General features: G+C 40.4%; 1 protein-coding gene across 2 annotated transcripts in view; it reads right to left on the reverse strand.

Moving 5' to 3' along the window:
- The window catches only part of LOC124149468, a 63642-nt gene extending 43283 nt beyond the window's left edge, over positions 1 to 20359 (reverse strand). Inside the window, exons 1-2 of one of the 2 annotated variants that reach the window (XR_006863091.2) lie at positions 19673 to 20359; positions 18990 to 19315 (exon numbers count right to left, since the gene is read on the reverse strand). Coding sequence is in view for 1 of the 2 variants with exons in the window: in XM_046521066.2 (XP_046377022.1) it covers positions 18990 to 19203 (214 nt within the window). In the remaining variant the exon portion in view is untranslated. Of the gene's footprint in view, positions 1 to 18989; positions 19316 to 19672 lie in introns of those variants that run through there. The other variant, XM_046521066.2, reaches the window with a different exon arrangement.
- Between the last annotated feature and the right edge of the window lie 1005 nt (positions 20360 to 21364).

Genomic DNA, 21364 nt, shown 5'->3' on the forward strand with positions numbered 1-21364 from the left:
TTCAGTAAATGTCTCTTAATCTCCAAATTCAGTAAATGTCTCTCTATCTTCATATTCAGTAATGTCTCTCTATCCTGATATTCAGTAATGTCTATCTATCTTCATATTCAATAAATGTCTCTTAATCTCCAAATTCAGTAAATGTTTCTATCTTCATATTCAGTAAATGTTTCTATCTTCATATTCAATAAATGTTTCTATCTTCATATTCAGTATATGTTATATTCAGTGAATGTCTTTCTATCTTCATATTCAGTAATGTCTCTCTATCTTCATATTCAGTAAATGTCTCTTAATCTCCAAATTCAGTAAATGTCTCTCTATCTTCATATTCAGTAATGTCTCTCTATCCTGATATTCAGTAATGTCTATCTATCTTCATATTCAATAAATGTCTCTTAATCTCCAAATTCAGTAAATGTCTCTCTATCTTCATATTCAGTAATGTCTCTCTATCCTCATATTAAGTAATGTCTATCTATCTTCATATTCAATAAATGTCTCTTAATCTCCAAATTCAGTAAATGTCTCTCTATCTTCATATTCAGTAATGTCTCTCTATCCTCATATTCAGTAATGTCTATCTATCTTCATATTCAGTAATGTCTCTCTATCTTCATATTCAGTAAATGTTTCTATCTTCATATTCAGTAAATGTTTCTATCTTCATATTCAATAAATGTTATATTCAGTGAATGTCTTTCTATCCTCATATTCAGTAATGTCTATATATCTTCATAATCAGTAAATGTCTCTTAATCTCCAAATTCAGTAAATGTCTCTCTATCTTCATATTCAGTAATGTCTCTCTATCCTCATATTCAGTAATGTCTATCTATCTTCATATTCAGTAAATGTCTCTCTATCTTCATATTCAGTAAATGTTTCTATCTTCATATTCAGTAAATGTTTCTATCTTCATATTCAATAAATGTTATATTCAGTGAATGTCTTTCTATCTTCATATTCAGTAATGTCTCTCTATCCTCATATTCAGTAATGTCTATCTATCTTCATATTCAGTAAATGTTTCTATCTTCATATTCAATAAATGTTATAATCAGTGAATGTCTTTCTACCCTCATATTCAGTAATGTCTATCTATCTTCATATTCAGTAAATGTCTCTCTATCCTCATATTCAGTAATGTCTCTCTATCCTCATATTCAGTAATGTCTATCTATCTTCATATTCAGTAAATGTCTCTTAATCTCCAAATTCAGTAAATGTCTCTCTATCTTCATATTCAGTAAATGTTTCTATCTTCATATTCAGTAAATGTTTCTATCTTCATATTCAGTAAATGTTTCTATCTTCATATTCAATAAATGTTATATTCAGTGAATGTCTTTCTATCTTCATATTCAGTAATGTCTCTCTATCCTCATATTCAGTAATGTCTATCTATCTTCATATTCAGTAAATGTTTCTATCTTCATATTCAATAAATGTTATATTCAGTGAATGTCTTTCTATCCTCATATTCAGTAATGTCTATCTATCTTCATATTCAGTAAATGTCTCTTAATCTCCAAATTCAGTAAATGTCTCTCTATCTTCATATTCAGTAATGTCTCTCTATCCTCATATTCAGTAATGTCTATCTATCTTCATATTCAGTAATGTCTCTCTATCTTCATATTCAGTAAATGTTTCTATCTTCATATTCAGTAAATGTTTCTATCTTCATATTCAATAAATGTTATATTCAGTGAATGTCTTTCTATCCTCATATTCAGTAATGTCTATATATCTTCATATTCAGTAAATGTCTCTTAATCTCCAAATTCAGTAAATGTCTCTCTATCTTCATATTCAGTAAATGTCTCTCTATCTTCATATTCAGCAAATGTTTCTATCTTCATATTCAGTAAATGTTTCTATCTTCATATTCAGTAAATGTTTCTATCTTCATATTCAATAAATGTTATATTCAGTCAATGTCTTTCTATCCTCATATTCAGTAATGTCTATCTATCTTCATATTCAGTAAATGTCTCTTAATCTCCAAATTCAGTAAATGTCTCTCTATCTTCATATTCAGCAAATGTTTCTATCTTCATATTCAGCAAATGTTTCTTTCTTCATATTCAGTAAATGTTTCTATCTTCATATTCAATAAATGTTATATTCAGTGAATGTCTTTCTATCTTCATATTCAGTAATGTCTCTCTATCCTCATATTCAGTAATGTCTATCTATCTTCATATTCAGTAAATGTCTCTCTATCTTCATATTCAGTAAATGTCTCTCTATCCTCATATTCAGTAATGTCTCTATCCTCATATTCAGTAAATGTCTCTCTATCTTCATATTCAGTAAATGTTTCTATCTTCATATTCAGTAAATGTTTCTATCTTCATATTCAGTAATGTCTATCCTCATATTCAGTAATTGTTTCTCTCTTCATATTCAGTAATTGTCTCTCAATCTCCAAATTCAGTAAATGTCTCTCTATCTTCATATTCAGTAATGTCTATCTATCTTCATATTCAGTAATGTCTATCTATCTTCATATTCAGTAAATGTCTCTCTATCCTCATATTCAGTAATGTCTCTCTATCCTCATATTCAGTAATGTCTATCTATCTTCATATTCAGTAAATGTCTCTTAATCTCCAAATTCAGTAAATGTCTCTCTATCTTCATATTCAGTAAATGTTTCTATCTTCATATTCAGTAAATGTTTCTATCTTCATATTCAGTAAATGTTTCTATCTTCATATTCAATAAATGTTATATTCAGTGAATGTCTTTCTATCTTCATATTCAGTAATGTCTCTCTATCCTCATATTCAGTAATGTCTATCTATCTTCATATTCAGTAAATGTTTCTATCTTCATATTCAATAAATGTTATATTCAGTGAATGTCTTTCTATCCTCATATTCAGTAATGTCTATCTATCTTCATATTCAGTAAATGTCTCTTAATCTCCAAATTCAGTAAATGTCTCTCTATCTTCATATTCAGTAATGTCTCTCTATCCTCATATTCAGTAATGTCTATCTATCTTCATATTCAGTAATGTCTCTCTATCTTCATATTCAGTAAATGTTTCTATCTTCATATTCAGTAAATGTTTCTATCTTCATATTCAATAAATGTTATATTCAGTGAATGTCTTTCTATCCTCATATTCAGTAATGTCTATATATCTTCATATTCAGTAAATGTCTCTTAATCTCCAAATTCAGTAAATGTCTCTCTATCTTCATATTCAGTAAATGTCTCTCTATCTTCATATTCAGCAAATGTTTCTATCTTCATATTCAGTAAATGTTTCTATCTTCATATTCAATAAATGTTATATTCAGTCAATGTCTTTCTATCCTCATATTCAGTAATGTCTATCTATCTTCATATTCAGTAAATGTCTCTTAATCTCCAAATTCAGTAAATGTCTCTCTATCTTCATATTCAGCAAATGTTTCTATCTTCATATTCAGCAAATGTTTCTTTCTTCATATTCAGTAAATGTTTCTATCTTCATATTCAATAAATGTTATATTCAGTGAATGTCTTTCTATCTTCATATTCAGTAATGTCTCTCTATCCTCATATTCAGTAATGTCTATCTATCTTCATATTCAGTAAATGTCTCTCTATCTTCATATTCAGTAAATGTCTCTCTATCCTCATATTCAGTAATGTCTCTATCCTCATATTCAGTAAATGTCTCTCTATCTTCATATTCAGTAAATGTTTCTATCTTCATATTCAGTAAATGTTTCTATCTTCATATTCAGTAATGTCTATCCTCATATTCAGTAATTGTTTCTCTCTTCATATTCAGTAATTGTCTCTCAATCTCCAAATTCAGTAAATGTCTCTCTATCTTCATATTCAGTAATGTCTCTCTATCCTCATATTTAGTAATGTCTCTATCCTCATATTCAGTAATGTCTATCTATCTTCATAGTCAGTAAAAATGTCTCTCTTTCTTCATATTCAGTAAATGTCTCTCTATCGTCATATTCAGTAAACCTGTCTCTATATTCATGTTCAAGCCTGTGTGGTTCCTCATTAACGACCCAGGGGAAGCCGATGTATGTGTGTCGTTTGACAAGAAAGTCAGCATCGGCCAAGATAGACACCTATATCCAATACGCCGAGGTTGAAAACCAGTTCATTTAAACACGGGCTTAAATACACATATGATAGCCAGTGTTTTTTTAATTTCATGCAACGCTGGTTGTACACAGCTGTGTACTACGTGGATGACATTTACACCATCATCGCAGCCCGACCTCGTCCTCTGGGACGACCGTCTCCACACAACACAGATTACCCTGACTTGCAGCATCGCTGACATTGGTGACGTAGTACGACACAGATAAACGTTTATTACCGATATATCATCGCGAGCTGACGCTGAAACCAAGTGTGGCATGTTCTATATATGCCGTTCGGTGTCCTGCAAAATAGTCAATTTGATCAAGATTTGTAGGAACAAATAGTCAATAGTTGTTGACCTAATTTGCAACTGTTACTGAGTACTGCTGGTTTAAGGGGGCGGTCTAGAGCCAAACAGGCCTCGATTTCCGGATAAATTGCACGATGGTATCGTAGGTTTTAATGTCGTTGTCCCGCAACCTGTGACCTATGACCTGACCATCATGTATAGGCCTATCCTTGCTGTACTGGTTAGATTGCTACTGCCTGTGAGTTGAGCGGCAATTATCGTGTCAGTTTAAACATTATTGAGATGGAACTGGCGATAGTAATGCTGGTGTCTCTGCCAAAAGACTAATGCCCCTCCACTGTTTGTAACTCAGTTTCAGGTTCAGTTCAGTTTTTTGTATATATACAACATATAATATACAATGCAGATCAAGATGGTAACAAGCCTCAATAAAACAAATATAAAAAATATATATATAAAAAATAAAATAAAATAAAATTAGACACCTTAACGTAATAATGTGTTCAAGTGTACCATGAATCTGGACAGATGTTTCAAAGTGGATATATGTTTAGATGATAACGTTTTACTCAATTTACACATATTTGGCCAGATATAACAATTCTTTGGGATGTAAAGAAGTCGTTGTTGGAGAAGTGCTTCACACCTAAAAAGATTTTTCGTCACTGAAAAGTGAAATTCGTCCCCAACAGCAGATGAATTGCATAGTGTGCAGACACGGTCTTCTAATCTAATCTTTCAATCTCATTAAAATCAGATCTTAGTTCTCGCTACCGCCACACAAAGATTTGAGGACGTCACACGTCAGACAGACCTTGCGCGAACTTTGACCGACCAATGGATTGACCAATAAGAAGGGAGCTTTCTCGTGCTTTACGGCACTAATTCAAATTGGCGACTACGCTTCGAAACATATTTTGACAAATTCTCGATTACAAATTTGAAACCTGAACAAAATAACATTCTGGAATGGCTAAAAGATGGTCTAGATTGTATGGATTCAGTCGTCGGTAAACCCGTAACTGTCGTTCAGAATACACCGTGTTAAAGTTTTCGAGGTTGTATGATTAGAAATCAAATTCCGACTGTCACTTTCATAATCTGGTAAGCGACGCTCTGATAAGTCGGATGAAAAGTCGTTCTGACGTGACCCCTAATGGGATGTCTTCAGATCTTTGTTTTGCGGTAGCGAGAACTAAGGTATGATTTTAATGAGATTGCTTATCTTTGAATGCGATGGCAACACTGTTTTAATGTAATTGTGATATTTGAATGTGTGGCAACACTATTGAATGTAATTGTGATATTTGAATGTGTAGCAACACTGTTGAATGTTATTGTGATATTTGAATGTGTGGCAACACTGTTGAATGTTATTGTGATATTTGAATGTGTGGCAACACTGTTGAATGAAATTGTGATATTTGAATGTGTGGCAACACTGTTGAATGTAATTGTGATATTTGAATGTAATTCAACACTGTTTGAATGTAATTGTGATATTTCAATGCTTGATTATTCATAATTTCTTAAATTTATAATTTATCATCCTACTAGAAATGACATAGCTATAAACATCTCCGACCATAAAACTGAAATATAGCATGAAAACGTAGACTAACATATAGTCTCTGAAATGAACATATCATACAGAAAAAACAGTTGTTCAGTTATCTTAATAAAAATCTAATAAAAAGGGAGCCCAGTGATTCTCTTCATTTTCAGATACTGCAGTAATCTAGACTTGCCAAACATTATAGACTTGCATGGGCTGTAGTTGATATAAATGTATCAGGGTCTGTAAGACAGACTACATGAAAACGCTTTCATAAATTCCACTGATGGGCAGATTCAGCACCATTAAGCTCGGGTCAACGTGTAACCTGACAAGACAATCTACGTTTCTTTTTCCTCACACGACCCACTTAGAATCCGTAATAAACATCGAGTAATATCGGCCTGTCTGGTGTGATGTGATGTACACAGGCTATAAAGACATTCACCGGTACCGCGGAGATTCCTCCCAGTGTCTGACGAGCTTCCGAACTCTCCTAAATAACGTCAGTTCCTAATGTTTCAGTTCTGATGGCCACTTGGACCACGACCACGTGACGGCTTATGTTGAATCAGATGTTTTTCTTCGGCTCACACTTTCCGCGAGTGTTAGTAGTGATGATACCATAGGGGCAAGGACAATGTCAGCCTGACAACAGATTCACCTTTCAAGTAACCAAGCGGCCAAACGCGCTGCAATTCGACGTGCTGAGTTGCGTCCCTTAGCCCTACATAGATCTGCCGATTCTGGGTCAGAACACCAGATTTCTCCCGGCAAACGTCTTCGCATTTCTGTGCAGTCCTCCCGTATAAAGTTGTGATAAGACTAAAGCAGCGTTAAAAACAACCTTCCATGTAGAATATTGATTTAGTGTATGTAGGAACATACAGTTTTAAATACAATACATCCATTTCCGGTATAAGATAAGATGTATATAAATATTGCTGCACCAAATAAATATATCAATAGGGCTTACTGCAACAAATGTTGGACAGCATCACTTGGTGGACTTGAGCACGTCGATTTTGATCTGCAATCCTCAATACGGGCCATGTGATCTGTCGGTACAGCCCTAACTGAGAACTATTAGGAGAGTTAATACTGTTCGGCGTGCTTTTATTAGGTTACGCCTGTTTGAGCGGCCAAATAGACTTGGACAAACTATAAGCATGAACCATTTATGCCTCTCTCAGCTAGAGAGACTTTATAGAACATTTATGTGATCAGTTATGGCTCTAAAAGCGAAGCAGTCACTAGGCTGTTCTCCAATTCCCAGTAATTTGCCTCCCTCCCACTGTCAATTACGTCTAGCCCACGTTGGGGTACGCCTATTGTACGTTCAATTACGTCTCTCCATCACTGGATCGCTAACATGGCGAGGAAGGTATTTCATATCCTACTTTCTGGTGCGTGACTTCAACATATGTGCAGCATAAGCAATTACTATCTAGCAATTGCTTCTAACCCAGTCTCGAGCTATGGATGGGTGAAATCTCGGGCCAAATCACGTAGCTTCCAAACTCTCGTCAATAGATCTCGTCAATCTCGAACCAGCGACCACCCAACCACTAGGAACACTGATTACTCAATAGATAACTCCCACGACGCTAGACACTGACATAATCGGGGTGTTTGTCTTGCTCAGTCGCGATAGGTGATGTCTGTACTAACAGGAAAAATAACAAATAGCAAACAGTAAAATGAGATTGTGTTTCACCATTAAACATTTACCCATCGTTTTGAACAACGACTAACATACATATATACATACACAAACATGCTCTTAGAGACGTACGGTGCTGGTAGGCGATTTTAGGTGGGGAGTGGGTCTGTGTCCTTGGGGGGTGGGGGGACAAAGGTAGGCGGAGAAAACGGTTGGGTGGTTGAAAGGTGTCAGTATGTGGAGGGTATGGATAGATGACTACATTCTGCGTGCGGTACGCAAATGAATTCGACAATGTTTCTGAAGGTCCACCGATACCATGGGTGTGGCTGTGAGCCTGCGGTGGGGGAGAGGTGTGGGTTTGGTAGTAGGCTAGGTTGTAGTGTAGTGTAGTGCAGTGTTGTGTTGTGTTGTGTTGTGTTGTGTTGTGTGGTGTGGTGTGGTGTGGTGTGGTGTGGTGTGGTGTGGTGTGGTGTGGTGTGGTGTGGTGTGGTGTGGTGTAGTGTAGTGTAGTGTAGTGTAGTGTAGTGCAGTGCAGTGCAGTGCAGTGCAGTGCAGTGCAGTGCAGTGTTGTGTAGTGTAGTGTAGTGTAGTGTAGTGTAGTGTAGTGTAGTGTAGTGTAGTGCAGTGTTGTGTAGTGTTGTGTTGTGTAGTGTAGTGTAAAGTTGTGTAGTGTGGTGCAGTGTTGTGTAGTATAGTGTAGTGTAGTGTTGTGTAGTGTGGTGCAGTGTTGTGTAGTGTTGTGTAGTGTGGTGCAGTGTTGTGTAGTGTAGTGTAGTGTAGTGTAGTGTGGTGTGGTGCAGTGTAGTGTAGTGTAGTGTAGTGTAGTGTAGTGTAGTGTAGTGTAGTGTAGCGTGGTGCAGTGTTGTGTGAGAGGTCCTTGGGGTGGCATGCGACTGATAGAGCGGATATGCATAGGATTTGAGGTGGGGATGTGTTTTTCTGACGTTTTGATGCCGTTATTGATGACAGGGGCGTCTGTGTGGCGGTTGATAAGAACACGAATCCCCCGAGAGTCGAGATTATATCAACGTACATCTGCGATGAAAGAATAGCAGAAAAAATGAAAGGGAAGCGGAAGAAGGGCTGACGCTTATTGATGTCACAATGAGTGGGAGGGTGTCTTCTCTGTTCTAGATCTGGGTCTGCCTGTAGCTAGGCGACATGTTTTGTACAGCGGATGGTGAGCGGAAACCGCATTTTTAAATAAAAGCCATTCTTGTCGATACAACTTATGCTCGAAAACACATGAATTTGACTGCAGGTCATTCATAAAAATCCATTGCATTCTGTCTGATTTCGACACGGGATTCGACTTATATTTGTGGTGACAGAAACTGACTGATTGTGATAACGGCAATTGACTGATTGTGTTAACGGCATTTGACTGATTGTAATAACGGCAATTGACTGATTGTGATAACGGCAATTGACTGAGTAAGGTCATGGCAACGGAGTGACTGTGATAACGGCAACTAACTGATTTTGATAACGGCAACTGACTGGGCGAGGTCATGGTAACTGAGTGATTGTGATAACGGCAACTGACTGATGTTGATAACGGCAATTGACTGAGTGAGGTTCATGGCCAATGAGTGACTGTGATAACGGCATTTGACTGATTGTGATAACGGCAATTGACTGAGTGAGGTCATGGCAACTGAGTGATTGTGATAACGGCAATTGACTGATTATGATAACGGCAATTGACTGATTGTGATAACGGCAATTGACTGAGTGAGGTCATGGCACCTGACTGATTGTAACAACGGCAAATGACTGATTGTGACCGACTTCAGCCAGTTGTTTCACGCACCATGATCAACGTTTCAATCAACAATAGGACAGGACGTAACAACGGCTTTTGGTTGCTGCGCAAGTCACACAGAAGTGCTTCCCAAAGGATGTATACTTATTTTACCCCTGCTTCCTGGCATGGACATGGCAACTCGGCTCTCTCAGTCTAATATAATACAGAACACGAATTTCCGTCGTCTCAAAATGAATCACTTCCTTAGTTAGCTCATTTCGGAAACGTACTGAGCATAAATAAGTATGGCCTAATTTTAGCAGCGAACCTCTTTTAAAATTACTTAAACGTACACCGACCATTTCCACTTCCATATTTAGATTGTGATGCCTTCATTCCCATCTCATAACCAAGCCAAACGGATCAGAAATTACTGAGCTAATTTTTATACTTTTTTGATGGTCAAGTCCCGTTCTCCCACCCATCCCTCATCTCGAGGGGAGTCACAATGTGAAAGCACTGAAATTACTTGGGGAGTGGACATTTTTCTGTGGATGTCCTGCATGCACGTGTTGGAGGCTGGCACTGGACGTCTGGAAAGTTGTTAGATAATATGACAGCACGTTCTGGCGCTTTGCATGGTGGCGTGTGATGTACGACTCACAATTTGACGCCCTTGATCCAATTCCCGCCCAACTGTTTATTTCTCTGATTCCCTCAGACGTGGCGTTTATTCAAAACAGGCGTTTAAATGAGGCTGTGCATACCAAATGCGACCTCCTAGAATCATGACTATTACCGGGGCGAACTGGCTCTCAGACAGCATGCAATAATACCAATTTTGGCATCCATTTTATTCCAACGTTTATTCATAGCTTTCCCTCGCTTGTGATAAGAAGCGGCGAGTTCTTGATCTCTGATTATTTTGTAAATCCCCGGCTTTAGGCATCCAACTTTAGATGAATTATGCATTCCAAATGCATCGCGTTTCACATGGTGTGGTGGGATAACGGTTCTACAAACGGTATAGTGTGTCGAACTTACACATTTGTTATCGAATACATCTTCATGCTGCGTAAACGATTAACATAATTTTTTTATTTATCTTCCCCACAATCCGAAAAGAAATGTGTTAACGGAGATTGCGCGTTAATCACCAAAAAAAATGACTATATTCCCGAAAAAGATGGATTTAATATTTTTGATGGTTGTCGACCCCAATATGAAGTCCGTCCCCAGGAAATAAAATTAAAGGCACGTGATGTCGTCTTTTTCCTTTACAAAACCCAACCTGTACAATAGAATGCTTTAGTTTTATTTCCACATTCCGTATCCGCAACTTCCATTGTTTAACGTAATTATATTCCAAAAACGAAATATGAGTCATTTGACTGATGGACCCTTCCCGTGGGCTACACTGGATTGACTCCACTCCTTCGACAATTTGACATCACCAGCAACATGAACAACAACATAATCTATGGCATTATAAAGGTTGCAATGGACCGGAATTGATCAAAATGTATTTTTATTGAAAAACATGTCATTCCGGTCTGAAACCCATTTCCAACCCAACCTATCAATTCCCAGGCAATAGGAATACATTTTTCAACATTGATTAAAGCTTCACACCACAACTGTGTTTCATTATAACAAAAACTAATAAATACGCTATTTCATACATAACTTCGTGTACAAAAGAGATCTACACGTGACAATACTGAACACAACGGAATCGATCACTCGGCGAACTGTTTATTATAACCCCGATAGGAGGGGCAGCAGACCCATGACTTATATAGATGGTTATGCATAATTACATATATCTATATTCATGGGACAATAAAGGGTAATACCTGTATAAAATAAATCAGATTTCGTCCAGGTCTCCGATCTGCGTCAATTTAGGAATTTGTCCCTAATAAAGGTGACAGATGAGCTACCTGGCCTACTGAAACCCGTGAAGATCCGGGGTAGAACAGGTATTCAGCAACCCATGCTTCTTGCTTGTCGTAACAGGCGACTATGCTTGTCGTAAGAGGCGACTAACGGGATCGGGTGGTCAGGCTCGCTGACTTGGTTGATGCTAGTCATCGATCCCAATTGCGTGGATCGATGCTCTTGATGTCAATCACTGGATTGTCTGGTCCGGATTCGATTATTTACAGACCACCGTCATATAGCTTGAATATAAGGCGTTAAACAACAAACAAACAAACAAAACCTGACCTAGTGAATGGCGTGAAACTCACTCATTCTACCCGCCCATGTGGCGCTGGCGCAGCCGGGGGGGACTACCCGCCCATGTGGCGCTGGTGTAGCCTGGGGTTCACAACTAACCGCCCATGTGGCGCTGGGGTAGCCTGGTATCAAAACCGTACCCGCCCATGTCGCGCTGGGGTAGCCTGGGGGTCAAAACGCCCGCTCGTCGCGTCGACAACCCCCGTTCGATTCCCAAAGTGGGTGCAATATGATGAACCCACCCCAGATCCATGTGACCATACCCCTAGCTATACGTTCTAATTTCTTGTAAAGACACAAGACGCATGTCATACCGGTCATGTTTTCCCAGTGTGACAGACGAAGGCCTCGCCTGCAAAACTCATCTTTATTGCATGCCCAATGGTATTACGGTATCTGTTCCACAAATAATAAAGACGCTCAAGCTCACGCGGAGATTCAAATCTGATGCAATATTTCTTCCAGTGAACGAAAGGCAGTCGATAATATGTTTTTTACCTTCCGCGGGAGTGTTTTCAGTTGATAAAAGCGTGACATTGATGTATTGTTAACAAGCAATGTCCACCGCCTCGAGAAAATCAAATATTTTAAAATCCCCATTGTAGAAGCGCCGTTCACCACCCAAGTTGGAGTCTCTAGGAGATACCACACAACGATCACAGTGCTCATATTTATTCAAAAGCGCTATGATAATATTGTAAAATATTAAAAATATATATTCTATAACCACTGAGAATGAGGTAAGGCAACTTCCCTCAAACAACATTAAGCTGACACGCCGTGATATAACTGGAATACTGAGGGGCGTTAAACCCAACTCACTCACTCACTCCAACTGACTAACCCCCACTCAGCTGTCTATACTCCATCAGAGGCGGTGGAGTAGTCCAGTGGTTAAAGCGTTCGCTCGTCACAACGTAGACCCGGGTTGGATTTCCCACATGGGTACAATGTGTGGAGCCCATTTCTGGTGTCCCCCGCCGTGATAATAAGTCCCGGCACCTGTAATTAACGGACCCCATGCCTTGACTGATTGCTACCCGTTACCAATACTATGCGCTCAACTTTAACTACAGTCTATGTATGTATATATCATCCCGTGATGCTTCCGGGTAGGCACATGGGTCCCAAATGACCGATGCTGGTCGTAAGAGGCGACAAGATGGATCGGGTTGTCAGACTTGGTTGATGAAGCTAAACGCCGTAATATATCCGAAATACAGAGGGTTCAAAGCGGGGTTACGTCAGACTCATTCACTCACTTGCCCGTGAAGACCCAGTTAAAATTGGTCTTAAGCAGCCCATGCTTCTTAAGAGGCGACTAACGGGATCGGGTGGTCAGGCTCGCTGACTTGGTTGATGCATGTAATCGTATCCCAACTGCGTGGATCGTTGCCTATGTCAATCTGGTTCAGGCTCGATAATATACAGACCGTCTTCATATTGCTGGGATATTGCTGAGTGTGGCAACAACAAAGAAGAAATCATTTATGAATGATTATTCATGTTCGAACGTTTCCGTACAGGAACACGACAGCACTATAGAGGCGGTATTGACATTGGTTGTTCATCTAACACCTTACTCTTCCGAAACATAATTCCTTTTTTACAGCCAATCTCATTAAACTGCGTGGATCAATGCTCATGATATCAATCACTGGATTGTCTGGTCCAGACTAGATTATTTACAGACCGCCGTCATATATTATTGCTGGAATACTGCTGAGTGCGGCGTAAAAACAACAAACCAATCAACCATTAAACTGCAAAAGCCCAAATTCAGCCGTGGGCCGTTCATTAAATCTTCGAGATAAGCTTCCATGGATTTTACAATCACCATGATGTCCCGGAAGTGACATCATTTCCCGAAATCTTCGCCGGAAGTCCTGTCTGATAGCCAATCAATAAAGTCGGCACATCGAGGGCGCCCTGATAATGACTAAGCATCACGGATATGTGATATCAGTCAACTCGACGTCATATGTTCAAGTACAAGATATGTAGCCTACATATAACTTACTCCCCGTTTATTAGTGTTGGTTCTGGTAAACGAAAAGAGCCTGACAGCTCCAATCCTGTTAGAGTAATAAGCGATAATATTTAGTATGTGATAAGAAGACGTCTATAAATATAGGTTAAACATGTGGTGAGATCCTCCTAAAAGCATCTCAGAGGATCGTGGAAGATACGAGAATAGCTAAACTGCTAAAACAGAACCCGCAGAACCAAAAGCAGAAAAAAACATACAAAGTCGTATCGGTTAGACTGTAACAGAACTATAGTTGGATTTAACACTTCTTTATTGCGATTGTTGAAATGGTTTAGTGTACACTTGTGTCGTTGGCGCGGGAGGAGTTTGGTTAGTTTGGTAAGTGTTAATTAATGATGGTAACCTGTTACCTTACTCAACTGATACTATTTTGTTTCTTTGTTGTTTAACGCCGCACTCAGCCATATTCCAGCTATATGACGGCGGTTTGTAAATAATCGAGTCTGGACCAGACAATCCAGTGATTGACATCATGAGCATCGATCCAATCAGTTGGGATCGACGACATGCTTCAACCAAGTCAGCGAGCCTGACCACCCGATCCCGTTAGTCACCCCTTACGACAAGCATAGTCGCCAAGCATGGGTTCTTGAGGACCTATTCTACCCCAGGTCCAAGTGATACCAAAGCAAAGGTAACTACATATATTACTGCGTGGACGATACCAATTGTCTCAACAAAATACAGAGGTCAGTCTATACAGTGATGCATGTAGTCTCAACCATGTAGATCCACACCAACCCACGCCAGATGGCACCAAACACATCACTGTTCATCACCCAGAGTCTGTCGCCCAGACCCTAGGGAATAATTCAAGAAAGAAAACAACTCAAGTCTGGAATATTTGGCAAGTCTAGATTCCCCGAGGCCTTAAATTAAGCATTACTCTAGGCTCCATTTGTATTTTATTTTGTAGATACATAATGATAAATGAGAGAACGTTACTTCAGGGACTAAAGGTCAGTCTTATCACCCATCTCACATTCCCAATACACGTTCCCCCAGAGACATCCACATCAAACGGGATTCGCATTCCTGAGACATAACCTGTACGGTCACAAGGCCAACGCAGCACACTCTCAGTACACAGCTAGTCCGTTTTTTTGTATTTTGTCAAGAAAGGCATCTGCATCAGAAGGGAATTTATTTGGTTTTTTTGTGAACACAAACTGACAGGCGACGAGTGTCTGCCAGCAGGGTACATGAGAGTGCCAGGGTGTCGTATGTACAGCTTATCTTACACCCCCTTCTACTTCTAGTGAGGTGTGTAATACACGTCTAGTCAGATTATGGAGCAAAACATTTAGTAATCTACTGATGACGGAGTAGTTCTTGCTCCTGTCTGCCATACAGATAAATACATAGGCCATATCAGATTGCTCCATGTATCCTACACAATATCCTGTTTTCCAAATGAAGTTAAAGTTATGTCGTATATGCTTCTAGCAAGAGACATAGTCTAGTTCCAGGTCAGGTACTGCGGCCTTATAACTAGTGGCGGTACTGCTTGTTTATTAAAGTTACCATTCATCTGAGAGCTACAAGTGCCTTCGTCAGGTTACCCCTATCTTAGTAGAGGCACTATTGACCATCATCTTTGTGGAGGTATGGCTGTCTTAGTCAGTTACCGACCGACTCCTGGTCTAGTTGTAGAGCCCGGAGAGCGGAAGGTCCGGGGTTCGATCCCCGGTCGCGTCATACCAAAAGACGTTAAAGGATGGTACTTGTTGTTACCCTGTCTGGCGCTCGGCATTAAGGCGCTAATACAAGAACTGGTCGGCTCGGAGTCAGTCTACTGTGTCTGAGTGGGATATTCATGTTAAACTGCGGCATGGTATCACAGTGGGCAAGCAGTTGACTAGTACAAGCAGCCACACACACACAGACACACACGTGCATGCACGTCGCTTTATGAGTGCAATAATCTTGGAAGCGACGTTAAACCCCATTTCACCCTCGCCACCTTATTCATGGTTCCATCATCTTTGAGGAACAGCTGCTTTCGTCGCAATTATGTTAGCTAAGATAACTACTTAGTAAAGGCACACTTATCCTAGTCTTTGCTAGTCACGGTACATGTGATTGTTTTGTAGAAGTCCACCTGAACAGTGGCCGTGACGACCCGTGAAGATCCGGGGTAGAATATGTCTTCAGCAACCCATGCTTGCCATAAAAGGCAACTATGCTTGTCGTAAGAGGCGACTGACGGGATCAGGTGGTCAGGCTCGCTGACTTGGTTGATGCATGCCATCGTATCCCAATTGCGTGGATCGATGCTCATGATGTCAATCACTGGATTGACTGGTCCAAACTCGATTATTAACAGCCCGCCGTCATTTAGCTGGAATGCGGCGTTAAACAAAAAACCATAAACAAACAAACAAAGTGGCCGTGTCTCCGCTTGAGGCATGCGAGTCCGATCACGTGGACTTGATTTGCTCGGAACGCCAGGTAACAGGTGGCTGTACTTCATTGTGAAATGCATATTGATTGTCGCAAAGCATCCTTACAATATGCCATCATAATATGTTACAGTAACTCAATCAATGGTCGCTTCAAAGTTTGACAAAGGCGCATTGTCACTTTAGAACTAATGAATGCTTGTCAACTATACCACTGAAACAAATATATATGTGTATCATAATCTATAACAGCAATGTTACCCTATGTAAGGAAATACAACACACATCACAATGACCGATAAAGTGCACGTGATCAACGCTTAAAGTCGTCTGGGTTGGGTGACCCATGCAGCAGATCTGGGCTCACTTGCACAAAACGATCTTTGCGCTAAGACTATTGTAAGCCTATGCTAAAGTATGGGAGTTACAATCATCTTAGCGCTAAGATCGCTTTGTGCAAGTGGGCCCAGGTGACAATTGGTCTTTGTTGGTCTGCATCGCATTTGATGTTTTTTGGTTGTTTAACGCCGCACTCAGCAATATTCCAGCGGTCTGTAAATAATCGAGCCTGGAACAGACAATCCAGTGATTGACATCATGAGCATCGATCCACGCAATTTGGATACGATGGCTTAATCAGCGAGCCTGACCACCCGATCCCGTGAGTCGCTCTTACGACAAGCATAGTCGTTAATTACGGCAAGCATGGGTTAGTGAAGACCTGTTCTAACTAGGATCTTCACGGGTCCTGCATCTCCCTTAATCAACGCTTAACCACCATTTTGCCCACCAGTTCCCCGTATCAGACGTCTGCAACAAGCCTGGGATATTCTGGTACCTTTCCTGCCCCGACTCTTAATGTGTAATGGCGATGTACTAATTACAACCAACTTCTAGAATTTGTTTCGTGCATGCGATAAGATTAGTATAATATACACAACGCTAGGTGTGGTTGAGCTGAACCAATTCAATCAGATATCACCATTTACATGTGACATGACGTCGGTACCCCCATCTCCATGGGACCCGTGAAGATCCGGGGTAGAACATGTCTTCGGTAACCCAAGCTTGCCAATACAGGCGTAAGAGGCGACTAACGAGAACGGGTGGTCAGGTTCGCTGACTTGGTTGATGAATGTCATCGTATCCCAGTTGCGTGGATCGATGCTCATGATGTCAGTCAATGGATTGTCTGGTCCAGACTCGATTATTTTACAGAACGCCGTCAAATAGCTGGAATATTGCGAAGTGCGGCGTTAAACAACAAACAAATGCTATCCCCATGGAACTGGGCACCTCAAACGCGTCCGACAAATATGACTGTGCAGACACTTTCTGTTTCTAATATCCTCATCGGCCCATTAATAACGACGCCAGGATTGAAGTCGTATGTTGATCATTACCAAAAGGCAAAGAAGCAGTCACCGAGCCAAACTAAAGATAAACAAGCCTTCACCCGAGGACAACATACGGGGTTTGGTGATGAACGCCATCTGTCGGGAGTTTATACTAAGGGGTAGTATAATGGAATATAAATACACATACTTTGATAATCAACATTCAGCGATGAAAGAGGAGTCACTGTGGTTTAACTGTGGACATAGTACATTGAAATAGAGGGTTCTTCTGTATCATCCTCATTAACGCCACCATAAACCCACTAGGGTGGATGCAGCTGCATACAGGCATGCTGCGCGTAAGAAGATGGAAACCAGTTGGTGTAAATGTTACGCTCGTGTTGCCTGCAATACATTACACCAGAGTGGGTGTATGTTGTAAAGACGAGGGTAATCGTGATTGCTAATGACAACGGGCTCCTCAACGCCAAAATACGTATACAACATACATTCACAGTTGACCCTAGCTGATGACTGCATGCAGCATGGCGCCGCCATAAGGTCACACGCTAATTGGGCGATTACGTCCCTCACTACGCGTGATGAAGCCATTTTGCGAACACCTACTGTCATGCAGTACCTTCAAAACATGTGAATGAATATTTCTATGATTTTTTTGCTCTATGGATAAACTATTTTAAAAATGTCATACACACCCATGGCAAAATTAAAACATTTAAAATAATGATTTGAGATATTTGGGCAATATTATTTGCTCCATTGAAATGCGGAATAGGACAACCCCCATTTCAATGCAGCAAATTATTTAGTCCTTGCATATAAAAAGTATTTAAAAGTGACCGAAATCAAATTCTGTCTCTAAAAGAAAGATTCAGAAACTCAAAAGTGATGGTCTTTGGTCTATACCAATTAGTTAAACCAACGAGCATAGGTATGGTGCTGACAAACCTAGAAACAAGTCTGACAGTGAATTATGGCGCCTTTGACGATTGGACCACACTTGTCCACCTAATTATAGTACACGCTTCTGTTTCCGCAAAAATGGATTCCTCTTTCGAAGCTTGATATACGCAAATATGCTGTATGTAGGGTAGCCAAGTGGTTAAAGCGTTGGCTCGTCCCGTTCAGGGCCCGGGTTCGATTGTGACGTGACATCGCTGGATTATTGCAAAAAGCGGTGTACAAGCATATTCACAAACTCCCTGTTGTACAATCACGGGAACACCAGGAAAGGGCGTCACGTTCTTCTCATTTGGGGAATCGAACCCGTAGGTCGAACTGTATTTCAGTTAATAACGGAGTGTCAATTTAATGTGAACATGGTGGTGGGAACTCTGGAAACATACCTATATCATTACCTATACCATTTTTGTGAAACCCAACAGTACGTCAGTGTGCTGACAAACCAAGATATATAATTTGAACAAACCGGGATTCGAACCCTGGATATAGGTTTAAGACGTAACTCTGCACAGCGACGTGCCTCGCCTTTACCGATTGTGTCGTTGCTGTTCAACAAGATATAAAAAGGACATGTGACTTACTTGCGTCGCTTGTACGGTCGTAATTCCTCTGGAAGATCCACATACACTCTCTGTAGTCACAGTAGGCCCATAGCCCTCGGTGGGCGGGTTGTTGGTAGACGAGATCGTCTTCCTTAATTTCGAGCCAGTATGGCGTCGCAAAAGAAATTATTATACAAAGGTTTGTTACCACAAGTAAAACCAGTCCCAAAATGGCGCAACACGTGGTCATCATGGCTACGGGTAGTTATATCCGGGTGCTGATGTCAACCAAGAAGCGTGTGGTTCTGAACACAGTGGTAGGTGATGGGCACGTAATCCCAAGTATCCCGCGTGCAAAGGGTCCGCTGAAAACGACGACGGAAAAATGTGTAAGTGAAGTTATGGTTATCCTACCGCTATGTACAGCAGTGTGTACACTATGTATGTGAGATGAACGTATCCGCATAATGAGGAAGTACCCATCCATGTCGCTTTATATACATATATGTACGATGTAACAATCATGTATGAACACAAATATCTGCTACAATTTAAATTTGGAACACATTAACATGAGGAAGTTAAAAAAAAAAGACAAAAAAACTCGCAGGTGTCAAGTTATGTACCATATGTTTGAGTGAAACTATGGAGAAAACTACAATCATGGTTTAAGCAGTTGCCACTGCTGCACATTAACGTTCGTGGAATATGAAGAAACTCACACTGATGACAACACGTCACGGAATACTGGCAAACGTGAAGGTCCTCACAACTCTGCACCAAGATGAATGGTGCAGGAAGCAGACACTAGCAGCTTGTAGATAAATCCAGGTTTTGGTGCAGCTAAACGCCCACCGCACAGCAAACGTGCCTCAGACTGACGGGTTACGTCGCCGTTCTAAGTTGATGTCATAGGCTTCACGGAATCCTTGTAACTGCCAGCTCAGTAACCGAGCGATGCCACTAATATCAACCTTGGGGGCTTCCCGCTAACGCGCCGTACACTATGGTATTTGAGACAATTGCACACACTACTCGAAATCCCGCCGCGTACTATTGGCTCTTAATCGAGCGCCGTGAAGTTGTTATCGGGGAACGCCAAGAGAGAGCTTCCTACAGTATATCCGCCAGAGAAGTGTGCATTCACAGGGCTATGCACTGGTTCCCGCTCTCCCAACTAGGTCAGCGCGCCACTATGTCGTTCCCACACGCCTCAGTTGCAGTATCTGTCTTGTTGGCAATGGCGACTCATAAAGCAGCGGAGAATAACACTGACATGGATGCGATACTGAACGCAGCTCTCCTCTACAAGATGAGCTCTTCTTACCCCCACCAAATGCTGTAAACTGATCCTCGTGCACGCGCGGCATTACACGTCACGTGACTCAATGGCAGAGTCTTCCATGGGCTTCCCTCGTGGTGCCTTCCAACTATTAATAGATTTGATTTTTGAACGATTCCAAGCGTTTAAAGTCAAGATCACCTGGTTGTACTGTTATAGAACGCGTTGTGGAGTGTGAACTATGTTATAGGGCCCTGTGTTTTGACAGAGTTTATTGCTGGTTCCGCGACACGGCGCGACCTGGCATGCATGTGTTTATGGAATGTTATAAACCTGGGGCTGTCGCAGCGGTCGATATGTTCTGTGAGAAACGAAATACGGGCGAGGCGATTTTCGTGTGGTCGGAAAACACATTCGGTAATTCCAGCATCTGAGAAATTTGTTACGAAACGTTTCTTAACGTGTGAAGTAGATATGTGAGTAAGCGATTTAACATTTAGGCAAACTGTGTCTATTTTGGTACGTTTAAAACCCTTTTTTCAGAGTCTGTAATCCTGACCAACCCTTGGCTAATTATTGCTGTGCAGGGTAATAAACATATCAAGGGTGGTCATTTCTAACCAAATATTCCGTAGCTGTCAGAACTTATGTGTATCACCTCTCCAAGTTAGTTGTAACTTTTACGTCAAGAAGTTTTTCTTTTCTCCTGTTTGCGTTGCTGCCTGTACCCAGTTCTTACTCTTAATACCGAATCTCTGAAGACTTTAAACATTTCTATTGCATATTCCATATGTATAGGCACATTGAATATTATTACATATTCCTTTAAAATTATTTATATCGTTACAGTGAAACACAACAATAAAGGACAGGACAGTTCTTATGATGATGATGATGATGATGATAATAATGTTAATACACTGACGTTGATGTTAATTATGAGTGAGTGAGTTGGGTTTAACGCCGCTTATTCCAGTTACATCACGGCGTGTCAGCTAAACGTGGCAGGAAAGCCCGAAGTGATGCCGGTCTCAGACGTTTACCACTTCGGTGAAACCCACGAGCACGGATATGGTGCTGACAAATCTAGAAACATAATCGGGGCGAACCGCGATTTGAACCCACAATCATA

The sequence above is a fragment of the Haliotis rufescens genome, unplaced genomic scaffold, assembly GCF_023055435.1.
Source record: "Haliotis rufescens isolate VD_foot unplaced genomic scaffold, xgHalRufe1.0.p SCAF_1, whole genome shotgun sequence".
In the NCBI taxonomy this organism is placed as follows: Eukaryota; Metazoa; Mollusca; class Gastropoda; order Lepetellida; family Haliotidae; genus Haliotis; species Haliotis rufescens.